This window comes from Rhamphochromis longiceps, linkage group LG22, assembly GCF_057381845.1.
Source record: "Rhamphochromis longiceps isolate RC_006_pf linkage group LG22, R_longiceps_female_GT1.1, whole genome shotgun sequence".
Taxonomy (NCBI): Eukaryota; Metazoa; Chordata; class Actinopteri; order Cichliformes; family Cichlidae; genus Rhamphochromis; species Rhamphochromis longiceps.
In genome coordinates, this window is record NC_140577.1 from 11,413,463 (window position 1) to 11,430,737 (window position 17,275).

The 17,275-nt window shown below is 37.7% G+C and overlaps 1 protein-coding gene across 1 annotated transcript; it reads right to left on the reverse strand.

Annotated features, from left to right (window-relative positions):
- Window positions 1-665: 665 nt before the first annotated feature.
- Window positions 666-16,591, reverse strand: slc44a4 (solute carrier family 44 member 4). The gene is made up of 22 exons (XM_085395338.1): window positions 16,357-16,591; window positions 12,254-12,302; window positions 11,925-11,998; window positions 9,468-9,546; window positions 9,268-9,367; window positions 9,042-9,173; window positions 8,524-8,584; window positions 8,254-8,374; window positions 7,590-7,673; window positions 6,776-6,888; window positions 6,498-6,620; window positions 5,567-5,666; window positions 5,274-5,366; window positions 5,049-5,151; window positions 4,365-4,624; window positions 3,304-3,398; window positions 3,070-3,173; window positions 2,821-2,894; window positions 2,589-2,659; window positions 1,570-1,664; window positions 1,395-1,479; window positions 666-1,297 (listed from the first exon to the last, which is right to left on the reverse strand). The coding sequence occupies exons 1-22, from the start codon at window positions 16,400-16,402 to the stop codon at window positions 1,179-1,181; spliced, it is 2,181 nt and encodes a 726-aa protein (XP_085251464.1). The 5' UTR covers window positions 16,403-16,591; the 3' UTR covers window positions 666-1,178.
- Between the last annotated feature and the right edge of the window lie 684 nt (window positions 16,592-17,275).

A 17,275-nucleotide genomic window follows, 5' to 3' on the forward strand; every position in this document is an offset into this window, starting at 1 on the left:
AAAGCCTATGTTTTCTCCCAGGAACAGGAAATGCTGAGCTTAATACACAAGGCAAAACTAAAATCAAATGAAATTATTGATTTAAAACAAACCAAAAAAAAGAATGAAACAGAACTCGATTGTTAGACTTCATTCCATCTGACAGATTAGAATTACAATAAGGGATTAATGTGAATACATTTTTAGACCATCATCAAATTAATTCTACAGTGAAAAAAGAAATTTAAGCCTAATCAGGTCAAATTATAAACACTATCAATTGTGGTGCTATCCATAATCTCAAAACCCCCAAACTACTGACTACAATATACAAGGCACTCTCCAAAATCAGATCAGTGAATAAATCAATATCTCTTCCTATTGTGAAATGGGGCAGATTTATCGGTCAGCTTTAAACTGACTAGAAACCCCAATCTACAATTCATGCAGTACAATCCTGCAGAGTGCACTATACAAGGCCAATGTGAGATGGGTTTTACCCAAAAATCCTAATGAAGTTCTAATAAAATAGGACTATCATGTGGACCATATAGCGAATACCGTAATATTTTACTTGTGAAAGTAAAAAAGGTGATTCTGGTAGTAAATATGAAACTGAACTCAGAGGTAGGAAAAAATGGCTCTAAAACGATGAGAATCCACACAGAAGCTGCTGGAGGCAGATGTTCATATTTACAACTTTATTCTTTTACAATTAATTAACAATATTGTGAACATAAAAATATATAAAACCTTTACAAATCTCAAAATATATACCGGTAAGAGCATTTTTAGAAATTAGCTTAAATGTTTCTCTAGAATTCAAGTTGTACATTGAGTCTTAACTTTCAACTGACATTCAAAACTGTAACAACCAATCAACCAGCAGGAGGATTAAATGCTGCTAAAGCAACAGAAAGATCACCTTACAGAAAAGTGCTTATGAAAAACAAATTAACAGATGAATAGATTTGCATTACTTGGAATCTCTCGGTCCTTTTATATGTACAGTCATTAATACTAAATATAAATGTTAAAACAAAAAGCAAGCTATTAAAAAGTGCTAAATTGCAGAGTAATTTTGTTAAACCTAGCTAATGATATCTAAAAGTGAAGAGATACAAAGAAAGACATCCTGAATGTGTGTGACAGTTTTGTGTGGTTTCATATACATATGCAGAAAACCCCAACAAATATCTTCAGTCCTTAGCTTTCTGCTTTTTTTGAATCTTGTTGGATTTATTGAGGATTTTCATGAGGCCTTTAGACATGAAGTACGGCCTCTCTGCAGATCCATCATTACGCTCCAGATCTTCCACTGTGGGTGAGACAGGAAGACGAGTGTGAGCAATGCGCTGCTCGCTTATGTGGAAATAATGTGATCAAACATTATTCAGTAAACTGTATTTACTCACAGAAGCAGAGGAAGAGTGTGTCCACACACATGTTATACACGCTGAAAAATCCGTGTGCTATGAGGTAGCTACCCAACGCCACCGTCTACAGGAACAAAGGAAAAAAATAAATCAACGACAAATCCCTGAAAAATGGAAACAAGGACAACTATCCTAAAAAAAGAGATTAGCTCACAATTATTGGCATCCAGTAGTAGTTGAGGTTCTCGGAACGGAAGCTGGAGCCCGGCAGCTTAATTCGTCCAGAGAAGAAAAAGAAGGACAAAACACCTGGAAAGGAGATTCAGACTTCAGAACCTATTCTTTCGGACAAACTGAGATATTAGAGTTTAATCAGCAGTGACCAAATGCTGCTGAGATGCTTTCATCATTTTCAGGGTTTCTTTTGTACTTTCTAATTTAGCATTTATCACTTTTTTTAATGATTGAATGTAAACTATTGCAGCTTTGTATATATTTTAGTTGTACTTTTTCTTTTTCTTTAAATTGATTGTTTGAACTTCCTGTGTTTTAGCACTCCCCTTAAAGCACTAATTGTTTTAACATGCAGCTACAAACAACTGAAACAGATTCTGTTTGGCAGGAACTCAACTAGAAACTGAACTTTTCCAGTTTCCACTTATTTAACTTCAAAGTTCAATCATACTCCAATGAGAGATTACTGGTGATTTAAATGAGAGTGTCTCAGAGTCAGTCACAGTGATCAACCCACAGGGCGTTCCCGTCTCACCCTGGGTGCACATCGTGTGCGTGTCTGTGACATTTCGTCCCTGGCAGCTTCCAAACACACTGGCAGTGTTTCTGCCTTGTGCACTCTTTACCAGCTCTATGCACAGCATGGCTGATTTGTTTTTTAATCTCATAAATTTGCCTCTCCACCATGTTTGCGGATGTAGCTTGCAGCTGTTTTGAGTTTTCTCTGATGCTTCCACTACACTCACCAGCACACAGCACAAAGACCATTTATCAACTTGTTGACAATTGTAACAGCTTAAAAGGCAGACGAGTTTGGACCAGGCCAGACTCGTCTAGTTCCTTTATAAATATAAATTGGAACATCTCCCCAACAGATTAAAAATCAATCTACAAATTTAATTGAAAATATTCTATAATAACATAAAACCTGCTACAGAGTATTTTTACAAAAAACCCCCACAGTGACAGATTTGCTAGATGAATCGATGTCGTCCTTACCTACACCTCCAACCACCATCAGCTTCCCAAAGAATAGCAGCAGGTCTGTGACTTTATCGAGCACCACAACCCTGAGAGCACAAGCAGGGCAGGACGGAGAAACACGACACTAAATCACTCAGTCTCTCAAACATGTGCAAATACATTCATGTTCTGTACAAGCATTACAGGAACTGTAAGCATGAAGTACTAAGCACAGACCCTTTACTGTGGAAATAACTACAACACAAACCTTATCACATTTCTCATGAGCAGCTGAAAAGCATTTTTGGCTGAGACACAGAAGTTTTTCCCATAAATGGCAATCTGACAAAACAAACAAACAAACAAACAAAAAAAAAAACAGAGTGATTTTCAGACTCCAGTGAAATACTGGATAAATTATGTAAAGATAGTAAAACAAATTTTATCATGTTTAGAGTAGAAAAAGAAACGCTTATAGTTAATATCAAAGGCTGTTTTTCACATGATGTCCTCTCACCATGATGTAAGCGTTCCTGTTGATGAACTTTATGAACTTCTCCAGACACCACAAGCAGCACTTCAGGCAGCACAATATAAAACGCACACAACTGTTCTGCGACCCTGGAGACGACAAGTCAGGGAAAATTCTTAGTGTCTTAGTATATAAACATCTTTGACCACCCAGTTATTTCAAAATATACTTTTACTCGTATCCTGTGGCAGTGACATCTGAGAATATTATCACTCTTACCTCTTGTTTTCTGGTCAATGTACTCCAGGATCAACCTCATGATCTGAACCAGGGTCAGGATCAAAGCACCAAATGCCAAAGAGCCCAAATGGTACCTTGAAAAATCATTACATGTTGTATTCTTAGCCAGTTTAAAAGATATATGTAGATTCCAGGTGTAAAAACTAAACTAATACTGAATGCCTAAAACTGGCAACGACAATTAAACAGACACTTCTGTTTTTACAAAGACATATGTGAAAATCTTCTTTAGCTCCTTCGCTCTGTGGTAAGATTTTAGGTCCAGTTGTTAGTTTCGTAAATACAACATCAAGTCCATTTTGTAAATTGGGATCATTTTTAGAATCTGGAAGGAGTATTACTTAGGATATGGCCAATGGTTAGCAATGAATGGGGTGTCCCTCAGTTTCTCAGTCTGATCAGCCTCATGACATCTGGTTTCAAAACACTAAGATTACAGCGCTCAAGTCAAGGCTTCAAAACAGGACATGAAAAATCAGTGGCTGGCATTATGTTGGCATGTCCATCTTTTATACTGACATGTGTCTTCTGGCTACTGAATGCAACGTGCTGAAGAATGAATGATGAAATAGCAGCATTGATAATGTAGTTCTTTTTTTTTTTAAGAAGAACAAAACTTATGTGGGACATCATGTCAGGAAATATTAGATTAGCTGTGTACAGCAGACAATTTACAAATCAGAGTTAAAATAAAAAATAGAGATGTGGCTGGTTTAATTGCTGCGGTCGGCCTGTACTAAGAATCACCCTCTACTTGAAGACTTTGACTTCTAGGTAAAAACGTTTGACTAGTTACAGAACATAAAACAAAGTTACGTTCACAGTCATCCGCGGCAGCTTAATGGAAAAATAATCCACGTTTCTAATATTTCTTCAGCCCCCCCAATTATAAATTATGAAAATATTAGGCTTTGTGTGCGTTATCCTCTGAAACATACTGTAATCATATAAAAAGAATTGGATCTCAAAATGGCACCTCTGGGTCATTTACTCTTTACTCATTCATTGTTGCAGGATGTGGTAGTTGCTCATTAACCTACCTGAGTGAGCGTATAAAACCTCCAAAGAGAGGAAACATGGGGATGTCAGACGGTTTTTCGAAAGCCCAGTAGTAGGAGGCGAAAGCTCCAGCCAGCGTGCACTGTCCAAGAGCAATGACAAAGTTGACACACCAGAGAAAAGCCACCACGTTGTAGATGTGCAGGTACTGGAGGTTCTTCCGGAAGGTGTCCGTGCTATTGTAGTTGATGAAGATGCAGCTGGCTGAGGGGCAGTTTGGGTAATCCGATGAGGTGAAGTTCTGCGAGGAGAACAAGAAAGTAGCACAACCATATGAAATGGTTGTGCATGTATTTGCCAAAAGGCTACCAAAAACAAACAAACAAACAGTAAACCAATTATTAACCAATTAAACAATCGTTTTAAATCCTCTTTAATCCTGAATGACAAGACTCTATCAATCATCATATCACAACACTTTGCTCCAAGACCGTGAGGTAAAACTTCAGCTATCAGGTCCCTTTGCTATGGAGCCAGGTCCCAGTTTGAATTCACAAAACATCCCTCTCTATTTTTAAGATAAAAAAAAAATCAAAACTTTCAGCCTTATTATGAAGATTATAGTTAGGGCTGGATCAGGTGACCCTGAATTGAATTACAGTTAATTATCTCCTAGACAAGTCAAGGAAAAAAATGTTTTGAAAATTTATCCCCAGTAGGCTCACCAGAGGGTCACAGTTCTTGGTGCCATCGATACTACTACAGTCGTTCATGGTGGAGTTCAGAGCCACCACTTTGTAGGTGGGACTTCCTGAAGTAGCCAAATATCTGCATCCATTTGTTTAAGAAAAGAACTGAAAGCGTTTATCAAATATCATCTATATATTACAGACCATAGTGTAGCCTGAGAATAACATGTACACACATGCAAACATAACAATAATGGATACAAAGCAGTAGCTCCCCAGTAAGCCACACACACCACCAGGAGAACAAAGGTGACCACAGGGTACAGCAGAGTGGACATCATGTAGCTGATAGCTCTGCAGAATATCAACACACATCATGAGGTCATGCCAAGGTTTTGTGACATTTTCACAATAAGATAAAAACGCACTGTTACTTTTATTGTGATAAGTAAAACTAATAGAGTCCCTTTTAAGATTAAGAATTGAATTATTCACATCACATTTGTTAAAAGCGAGCCAGTCCTGTGGATGATTTTTCGTTTTGTTTAACCTACTTGCTGGACTCCTGGATGAGGGCGATGGCAATGAGGATTCTTGTGCGTAAGAAGATGAGGGTCAGCAGAAGGATCCCCTCAACTATGCATAAAATTATCACTGAGGAGCAGAATAACGAGAGTCACAAAAAAGAACAAGCCCACACCCAACTGCTACACACCACAATCATACACACAGATATTAGCCCATGTGTTCTCCCTGTTACTTTACTTGTAATGTACTTTATTTGTTCTGATCTTTTAACATGCCTAGCTTTGAACTTTTATATACCCATGTACCTTACTCATGTATGTGTGTATACTTGTTTTGTATATTTTACTGTGTGTAACTACTGCCGAATAAACTGTGGCCTTTGGCCCAGACACACAAAAGAATTCATCTTTTAACAATCAACATTAAGCTACCAATGCTTAATGTGTCAGTGTAAAACAAAGAAAACTATAACCCCCAAACTAAAGGATATTTGTGTTACTGAATCTGTTTTACAATGTCATTATTCAAGAGGTGCTGTAAACATGACATGCAATTCCTGCAAGCCAACAGTGGTTTTATTGCATTTATTTTTAGATATACTGATTTCAGTACACACATAATGTGCCAATAATGTCCTTGTTTATTTAGATTTTATACCTCTCTTTTCCTCTGTACTCTTACTTGTAAAATACCACAGAATAGCTGCTGTGCATAAACTGTCAAAATGGCCATATAAAGAAAAGCACTTTCTTTCTAGTGTAAATGCATAATTTCCAGTTCTAGATTAATTTATTTACTTTTATATCCAACACTTGACCCAATTAGCTTATTAATGCACCCACAGCTTGCTCGCTCTCAACCTCTGAGAACATTACAAAGACGAGACAGAGAAATATTTGGTGACATTTGAACAGCACAGCAAAGGTTAGAACTAAATAGCATTTTAATGACACTCACAGAATGCCAGCCAAGTCTCTTGGACTTCTAGATAACTCTGGAAATTTGTGGTGAATCCAATTGTAGTGATGGTAGCAGAGTTTTGTTTGTAGTTTATATATTCCCAGGCGCAGTGCCATATTCCTGAAAAAAGAAAAAAAAAAAAAGAAAAAAATTGTTTTGTTTTTTTTAACTTCACTTTGTATTTCAACAAATAAAATAACTAGGTCCTCTTTATATCCAGACATCACTGCACCTCTGTGTGCCTGATTTAAAAACTATTCCAGGTGTGTATTTACCATAAGCTCCAGCAGCCAACACTCCAATGATGAGGACCCACACCATGACTGGAGCGGTAAACCTCAACAGCAACAGGAACAACAGACTGACAAGCATGGCTATCACCAAACCACTGAGACAGTACAAGTGGACAGGATGGAGGGACAGTTAGGACATTTATAAGAAATTAAAGCAACGATTTTAAGGTAAAAAGAAAGCTGTGAGAAAGATGTAAACTATATTAAGAACACATATCCAACTTAATGTAATCTCATACAAAGCCTCTGCCACAACTTCTACTGGTACCATTTACTTTTTTGCTGACACTGTCAATAAGGTAATATTTTATATTTGCTCCTGAAGCAATTGTGAGGGCAGTAGTGTATTTGCAATACACTGAAATCATTAACCTACATGACAAAAAGAAAATGCATAGATTATGTAAAAGCAGAATTCATGTCATGTTTCTAATTGAATTACACTGTGCAGGTGTTCCCCGTGAAGAGGATGTAAGTGTATGCTGATAACCACATGCTTTAAACAATAACTTGGTACCTTTTTGATAGCAAACAGATCATCTGAACTCACTGACAAGTATATTAATATACAGTAATCATTTATTTTTATATTAAAAATAATAATTGAAAGTGATTGTATTCTGTTAGTTTTCTTATTAAGACAGAGCACCTGATACAGCATTTTAGATATTAAGTTGACACTACTACTTTGTGTTAAGGCTTATTCGATATCATCAAAACTTCATTACAAAATCTGACTTCTATCTGTACATCAGCAGGTGGCAGTGTGCAATGCTGGTTCAGCAGGGAAACTCACAGGATGATCCACGGCCATGACGATGCAAAATCTGCAAAGATTCGGGTGGCGATGTCCTTAGCGTTAAAGCTGTTGATAATGCCCCTAACGAAGACAAAACAGGACAAGATGTGATGGTGGCACCTTTGCTTTTAAATAGTAAAAAGTCATCATCAGATAAAACAAATACTACAAATGAAAAAAAAAAAAAAAAAAAAAACACAAAAAAAAAAACAACGAACAACAGCATTTAAAACCCATTTCTAAAAGTGGTACGAGGGTAATTAAAAGGTGCGTAAAAAGATCATCATGCAGCCAACAGTGACCATTTTTATATAATTATGTTCTACATGTCTAATGTGACACTAATAAAGCTGGGAAGTCATAGAAACCAGAAATAACCCAAGATATTCAGCATAGGCAGACAGAGAGTGTAAGACAACTACTCATTAATGCTTTAGGGCTGCAAATCCCAAGACAGTGTGTCACATGAAATCTAAGGCCGCTGTGTATAAGTGAGTTAAACGCAGCAACAAGAGCAACTAGAACTAGCTGCTACGCTACGGCTCAACAGAGACTCACAAAACCACCAACCCTGTGCTGTTGATAAGGAGGAAAAAGACACAAGATTATTAAAGTCTGTGGGTTCATTTAGATTCATAGTCATCTTGATAATGTCTATTACCCAGTGCCATTTTTGATGAGGGCAACAGTGTCATTCACTGAGGCAGGCAAGCCTGGAACATTCGCAAAGTATAAAGGTATGTTCCCCAAGGCTGTGATATCAGGAAAACATCTCCCCAGCACTAACCACACAGAACAAAAAGGGAAAATAAAATTAACCATAAATATGGAGTTAGAATGTTTTTTAGATCTCTATACACAAGGTACTGTACTGTGTATTGAACATACAAGGAAATTTAAATGAAAGCAGTAATGTGAATTTGTTACTGACCAGGGGTTGTAGGTATGAGCATGAAAGGACACCGCTCCTTTTGTACAATCTCACTAACACTCTGAAAAACATGTTTAACAATCAAGTTTTGGCCAAAAATAAATACTGCATACATAGAATACATAAAAATAGAGACAGCCACCAGTGCTAGCCCTGCCTCCTAGACTGCAGCTATGGCATAAATCTGAAACCTCTATGCAACATCTTCTATGAGTTAATGCAAGTTATTTTAAGATTTTCTGACACTGACTTTGAGGTCAAGGTCACCGAGATTTGAACTCGTCCAAGATTTTTAATAGATCTGATTTCCTAGGATATTGTACAAAAAACATGACCTCTGACCTTGACTTTAAGCATCGAGGTCACTAATATTCAAACTTTACTGAGATTTGAAAATCAAATTGAAAGTCTCAAGTTTCCCTGTTCTCGAGTTATGATCTTCACAAAGTTGGCTGTTCACGCCGCCAGCCCAGTAGCATGACAAGAATACTTTCTTTTAAACACCGTTTGTAGCTTACCAAGTTAGAATTGTTGAGGTTAAGAGATGGCACGCAGTAATTTGGATTGAAAACGTTTGCAGGTTTTTCACCTGGAAGGTACGACTGTATCTTCACGGCCCAGAAGTCAGAGGGACATTCTTTCACACATACCTATGGGTAATGAAAAAATAGGAATATTTATGCAGCACAGAGAGGAAAGTAAAGAGTTTGAACAGGAACAGCAAACTGCAGCAGCTGTGTGTACCTGCGTGGTTGGACACTGGAAACCATTGAGAACACTTGCCATCACATTGACAGACGTTGCACATTTGAGAATGTCAAAGTAAAGCAAGTTGGGTCGGTCTCTGAAAGACATGAATAAAGTTTTTATTTCATATTATATTATTAAGTGTGTATATATTTTCTATATTTAAATAAAATGACTCTAAACAATGGTTAAATTACTTATTTGGCCCAACTCCACAGAACCAGCCAGTTGAGTTTCTTGCGTAAAGAATATCTCTTGGATCTCCATAGATCCAAGCTGACAGAGGGGAGAAAAAAAAAGCACAAATTAATACTCAGAAAGAAACTAAAAGCCAATCGTGTAAATGTTTGACCCAATCCATCTTGTTCAATGTGTTGCTTGCAGATTTCTCCCACTATAAATCCACCCTTGTGTGCAGTGCTTTTAATAATCTCAATGGAGGAAATAGATTTGGGAAATACTAGCCATTGAACACACAAATAAGGTCACTTCATGACCCATCAGGCCGCTGTGTTTGCTCTAGATAACAGATGGCCCTGAGTGTTGGAATGAGTTTGATGACAGAGCAATAAAAAGCTGCTGACTGGAACTATATGAAAAACATAGCTGTTCATAGTAACAATAGAAACTAAACAACTGAAAGAAACAACAAGTGTAATCCTTTACATCATGTAATCTACTTGGCATTTATAAATCAAGAGCTGTAAATCTCTGCCATTAAATGAATCTTCTGGTTTGACAAGAGGGAAAAATAGTTAACACAAATTGGTCTAAATGCAACAAAATTCATGAACGATGAATGATTCTAAAAACCAGTAGTTTCTGTGAAGTCAGAAAGTTAACTAGTGACTTGATGGGTTACATATTGTTATAGCCTGCTGTATAGAGGCAGGCTTGCTCTTCCACCCTACCTAGTTCTTTATATCAACTACATAGTAGCTTCATACGAAAAACACGGACACATGACTAATTAGACCTTAGAGGGGTTTACCTCTGACAAACATCTGGCAGACAGTCTTAACAGTTTTTACCTTCGTTTTGAGAACTTTGACTGTTCTAGGCAGACCAGCACACTGAGGGAAAAGACTATCACTCCCCCATCAATTTGTATTGATGAGAGGGGGGTAGCTAATCTTTTTAGAAACACTAAAAGCAAGAGTCCTGGACCTGACAACATCTGTGGACAGGTACTGAGAACTTGTGCTGATCAGCTGAGTGGGATTTTTCACCATATCTTCTCACTTTCTTCAGAGCTACAGACAGTACCTAAGATTTGGAAACATGCCATCATTGTTCCTGTTGCTAAGGGCAGTTCTCCTAAGGTACTGAATGATTTTAGGCCTGTGGCTCTGACTTCTTTAGTGATGAAGTTATTTGAGAAGATAATTAAGATGGAGATTTTAATGCATGTTGAACACCATCTTGACCCCTTCCAGTTCGTCTATAGAGCAGGGAGAGGTGTGGAGGATGCTGCTGTCACACTCCTGCATCTCTTGTATAAGCATCTTGAGGCCCCCCACACCCATGCAAGATTATTATTTGCTGACTTTTCATCAGCATTCAATACAATTCAACCCTTCTTACTTGCTGACAGGCTTTACAATTATTTCAAGCTTGACACTAGTCTGGTCGGCTGGGTGACAGACTTTCTGACTAATAGGTCACAATGCGTGAGGGTGAATCATGTATTTTCTGATGTGCTCTCCTCCTCTACTGGATCACCCCAGGGTTGCTGCCTCTCTCCCCTACTGTTCATTCTGTACACGAATGAGTGTCGCAGCAATTTCACGAACAGACATATCCTGAAGTTTGCTGACGACACAGTGATCGTCAGTCTTCTAGTGGGGGACGAGTCAGGCCATGGACAGGTTGTAGATGATTTTGTGAATTGGTGTGATGAGTCCTTCCTTTCACTTAACGTGTCAAAAACTAAAGACATGATTATTGATTTTAGGAAGTCCTCTTATAGCTCATCACCCACTATCATTAAATCTGCCGATATTGGGATAGTTGAGAGTTATAAATATCTAGGTGTGGTACTTGACCATAAACTGTGTTTTGAATCTCATGCTGATGCCACTACTAAAAAAAATGTTCAACAAAGACTGTTCTTTTTAAGGAAAATGAGATCATTTAATGTCTCATCTGAGATGTTGTCTTTGTTTTATAGAAGTTGTGTTCGAATCTGTGATGTCTTTTTGTATCGCTGCCTGGTTTGGTAACCTGACGGTGAAGAATAAGAATCGGTTGGGACTTCTGGTAAAAACTGCTAGCAAAATTTCAGGGCGCTGGCAAGATGGACTTTTGGCCATTTACAATAGAAATGTGCTTAGAAAGGCTCATTCTATTATGAGTTGTTTGAACCATCCACTTCACAGTGAGTTTGAGTTGTTGCCTTCCGACCGCCGTTTTAGAGTACCTGTGAGGAAGACTAAAAGACTCCAGGTCTCTTTTATCCCCACTGCATCTTGTCTCCTCAATGGCAAATAACTGTCCTAGGACTTTCTTTCACTATTATTGTCATTATTATTTTATAGTATTTATAGTATTTTATAGTATATAGCAGCAATGAGTATGAAGTGAAAAACATGAGGACATATGAAAACACAGTTGGGCACATAATGCCTGTGCTGGCAGGGTTGGGTTTCTCTTACCTAAAACTCCAACTACTATGTAGCCAATGATGACCAGCAGGAAGAGAATACAGCAGATTATATCTGTACACCCTCTGTGTGAAAAAAAGAAAAAAAAGAAAAGAAAAAGAAAGTGAGATAGTATTAAGTAAAGTGAACAGGGTAAGCTTTGCATGGGTTTTTGATTTTGTTAAATGTGTCTTCATTAAATGTGATAAATGTGTCTTCCTAGGCCAAAAGAAAACACACACACACACACTACACCAGGAACCACACAGCTGGACAGAGGACAGGGGGGTTAAAATGTAAGAATTTCACCACCTATCCAGTGAGCTTTGAGTCAGACTTACCTATTCTTTACAGGTCCTTTGAAATTATGGTCAAACTGCGCTGGTTGTCCTGGGAAAGGCAAACATTCGCCATTAATCAACAACTTCCTTATTTGTGAACAGATGATCAAGGACACATTAGCAGTTTCTTACACATTTTTGAACTGCTGATTTAATGTATAACTGTGCAACAATGGACAAGTTGCAGTTATTAAAACAGGCCTTTTTGGATAAAGACATTTTGACCATTGCCATCTTTCAACCTGGTTATACTGGAGTTTTATTTAGCCAGTTCCTGAAATATTTCTTATAGTTAGATTTGTTTAACTTTAAAAAACAGGCACCCTCTGTTTAAAGTTAATGAATTACTTCTAAGTGAATAAGGAAAACTTTCAGGGACTTGCATTCATATTTTATGGGCTGATTGTTCATAGAGGTGTTGCTGTATAATCACTATGACAGGAATTGAATTACTAGGAAGAAATATGTCATTGTTGTTTCCTGGAACAGAGAGAGGGACAGTTAGCAGGAACCAACAATGAATACAGTGGACTTACAAATCAAGCGGGTCTGAATATAAAATAAAATGCATATTTTATGTTAGAAAATATATGTTTAATCATACCATAGGGAGTAAAAAAAAATGACTGAGTGAGGCACAGCACTGACAGCAGCAGCTCTCAGGATAATCATTTGTCGACATAGTTTTTTTTAAAAATAGAATTTGAATTGAAACAATGAGACTGTCCTGCCTCTACAAAGCAAAGTGTACTAGTTTAATTGCAAACAATGAAACTCAGGAAACTTCTTTGAGAGACTTTCAGCTGAAAAAAAAAAATTCCATCCACCAAAGTCAGATCTGCATTATCCTGTCGAGCAGGAATAACCCGATAGGACAAGCCACCCTCATATGGTATTAAATACAATGACTAAACAATTTATGGCTTTGTAATCCACGTGTACTTCATATTTGATCATAAGAAAAAGCTGCACTCCTCACTTTATGAAAACTAAAAGCATAAGGTAGCTTAAAAGTTACAACATTTAAAAGTCGTCTCACTGAGTAATTTGAATAGAGCTGAAAGGACAGTGTGTCAACATTGCACATAGTCCCTCAGGCTTTCCGAGAAGGATGCAAATATTACAACAGGATGTATGAACTTCAGGGCCAATCATGTGATTCAAAGCTGGCAATAAGTGGCCATAACAAAAAGCTAAATGTACATTATAGTGTAATCCTTCAAAACAGGAAGGGCTAATAAAATGCCAATTACTGCAACACATAAGATCAGAAAGTTTTTCATCTCAGTATTGTTCAGTCATTGAAATATCAGGTGTGTCAAACAAACAATTCATTGAAAAGACTACACTAACGTCCTCCAAATCTCCACTCAAGAAATACTTAGAGAAACGTCAGAGATACAAAATGCTGACAACACAGACAGCTTTTCACTGGTTTGTTTTTCCGTGAGTGTCAGATTTCATCTGCTAGGACGCTGTTGTGTGTTTAGAGTAAATGACAGTCTGCACCTTTAGATGACACACCTCGTAAAAAACTGATGCAAAGCCTTAAACCTTTAAACTTTGAACCTCATACAGGCTGGTATTTTACAGCTTGAGTTTGAAAAAATTACAAAGGACCATGAATACGAAAGTTATCGCATGACCCTGTCTTAAGATGAATGAGGCAGATGACAGAACAGACCCAGTCCTTTAAACCCACAGCAATGCAACCAGTTAAAGCAATGACTTAACATAGAAGTGGCACAAGGAGACTCTGACACAAAGAAAAACATAGATGTTGCCTAAATTCTTCGGTTTGTCTGTAAAAAGAAATTATGGCTTGGTTAATTGTAGCCGGCAGAGACGGATTTACAACGGGGGTGTTTTGGGGTTTTTTAAATATTCAAATGTTATGCGACTCCTGGATATCTTGTGATTAAACATTCCAATGGCTACAATAACCAGAGAAAGGTTTTCTTATTAGAACATCAATTTGAAAAAAATAATGAAAAAGAAAGAAGAAGCTTATTCTCCCACAAAAGAACATGGCTGCAGGATTTAAGTTTGCAAAGTTGTATGTGAACAAATCACAAGAGTTCTAGGACAGTGTCCTTCAGACAGACACAACCATGTCAGCACAAACACCCCATACCAACTGTGTAAAGTCAACCATGAACAAGAGCCAGTTTAGCTCACTGGGATGAGCAGGCGACCATATACTGTACAGCTTGGTTCGAATCCGACCTGTGGAATGAGAGTTGTCTTTGTCAGTGTAGCTACCCTTGGAAAAAATAGGAACCTATTCTAATGAGCATCTAACCATGTTTTTATTGATATATACTAGAGGTGTCAAAACCCATTATTAAGGGTACTGGGGAAATTGTCAAATGCCGTAGAGTGAAATGCCAAACCTGTCTGACAGGTTAAGCTTGGCTGTGTGTTGCTGTGTAATGTAACAGGACAATGATCCCAAGAACAGCAACAAATCTACAAACTCCAACTCACTATCAGACAGCTGACACCAAAATCATTTTATTTAACTCAGTCATTTTATAAATGTGTTAAGAATGTAAAATAAAGCCTATGTGCGATTCTCCTGTCTCCTACATTAGCTTTATTAACAGAGTTATGTTCTAACATTGGTTCACCTGTTGAACCAGGCAGGCTTAACAAGTTTTGCGGCCAATGATTTGCAATAAGGCACATCTTTCTCAACACTGTCTAAACTTTCTTAACCGAGACCAAAGTGCAACAGCTCCAAAAAAGGGAGCAAACAAATCTCTCACTAATGAATCAGGAAGTGTCCAAAGCCCTGAAAATGATTTCTACTTCCCTGTGAAGCCAATCAGAGCAACAAAGAATAGCTTTAAAGCTGAATCATCATTAGACCACTCATCTGAATTGAGACACACACACACACACACACACACACACACACACACACACACAAATTTTTAAGAAACAGAGGTTCAGCTGCCAGTGATGCTGTGGTCACCTGGTTTTTACATCTTATATGGAAGGACATGAAATCCATCCATCCATGTATGTTTACCTCCAGGGAGGGTTTGTTTATTGTAGCCTTATCAAACCTGCCAGAGTGCCAACAGACTCATGACGTACTCCAACAGAGCAGACTCCGTTCCACAAGGTGAAGTGGCCAAAACGTTTTCATCAGCAGCAACAGAATTTGTCTTTTAAGAATCTAAGCATCTCCAGTTTTAGAGTTTGTGTGCAAACCACAATCACAAGCCACAAGGCCACAATCTGTTAACTAATGCAACACAGACTCCCTGCTTTTACACTATGCAGACCAATAGTGCTTATGTGTACATTCGCCCTAATATGAAACAATGTTAACTGATCATTATAGAAATAAACTGCACATATTTTCATGATAAAACGTTGATTTAGGCAACTTTCAAGCCTAAATAACTGAGGATTCTCATCAGGGAGAACAAACTGGTATTTAGATGAGAGATAACCAAGTATTTAGTTAGTTAGTATCTAATCCTTCGAACCCCAACACTACACAGTTAACACATTTGACCATAAGGCCATGCTCAACTGACACTGTGATTAAATCTAAGCATTACATTAATAATGGAAGAAATTTTAAAGGAAAGGATGCAATTATTTAAAACTATTTTAGCCTTCTTATTTCTCCCATTGGATACTGTCTTTTTTCTTAGAGTCAGGTTTCTGAGGTGTCCTGATTTGTCAGTAATAAAACTGTCACAACATTTTAAAACTAGGTTATCTGTAAAACAATAAAACAGTTTGATTAGACTAATATTGGCACACGGCCTACTGTTAAACAGGAAGATAATTAAGATATCACTGAACTTTAACGACCTAACAGTCATTTAAAAAAATCCACGTTAGAAACAGTGGGTTTATGCTAATAACCACTTCATTTAAAAAAAAAGAAAAAAAAAGAGTTAGAAACTTTAACTTAAAACTCTAAAAAGAAAATGGCGTGACACAAAAAATGAACACAGCTCTCACAAAGTATTTAACTCTAAACTCGTTCATTTCAGAGTTTTCTCAGCTGCCTTTGGAAATTTTTACTTTAACGCTGAAAGCAGATCCTCTGAGAACACCAACGGCCGACGTCAGCTCACCGTATTCGGAGTTCGGATTTTCCTCTTCTTGTGTTTCTTTAGCCATGTTCCGCCTGGACCTCCACCTGTTCCTCCTTACTCATAAAACGCAACTTCTTCTACACACTGCGAGCTTAAAACAAACAAGAAGCTAAAACCGACTTTTTCCGAGGGAGCTTCGCCGCGTTAGCGCGGACATTGCAACTAATGACTGAAGAAATCTTTTTCTTCCTGGCAGCTGTAACCAGGGAATGACGCTGCACGCGCACCTGCTGAGGGATGCGCACCTGCGCGGTGGACCAAAGATTGTTTATTAACAAGAGGACTCGCTCTGCATAGTGTAATGGTAGAGGTCTATGGTAATACTTTGGCATGACTAAAATCAATACATAAAGAGAAATAATTCAGTTGAAGCTTTTCAAAAAATCGTATTTTTAGCCCTTTTTTAGCCTTGTCATTGCGTGTGTAGTCCTAGTAAAAATGTTTAGATTTGTTGGGTTTTTAAAATGCGTACAAGTGTTTCCTTCACTGAGCCAGAGCTGTGCTTTGTCTAATAAATAAATGACACTTGTGTGTGTCCTATTATCTTCCAGTGGGAGCTAGCATTTTTGTTAGGGGGCAGCAAAGGTCTGCAGCCATTGTGTTTACGTGTCTTGCCTCTTAGATTAACTGGTGATTTTAAATTGGACTTGTAGACATTAGTGTGGAGTCTCTTCTGTGTTGAAATTGAATTTGCTCAGAGTGAGACTTCCACCTTTAATCTTCACATCTGATCATACCCAGTCCTGCTTCCCACTCCTCTTGCTTTGCATTATTGTCTAAAGGGCCTTTGTTGTTAAAACAGAAACTAGGAAACCAAAAACCAGACAAAGTCAAGGCTGAGCACAAATAAAACAAATTAATCAAGTGACTTTAAACATGTGTAGGCCGTGATTCTTAA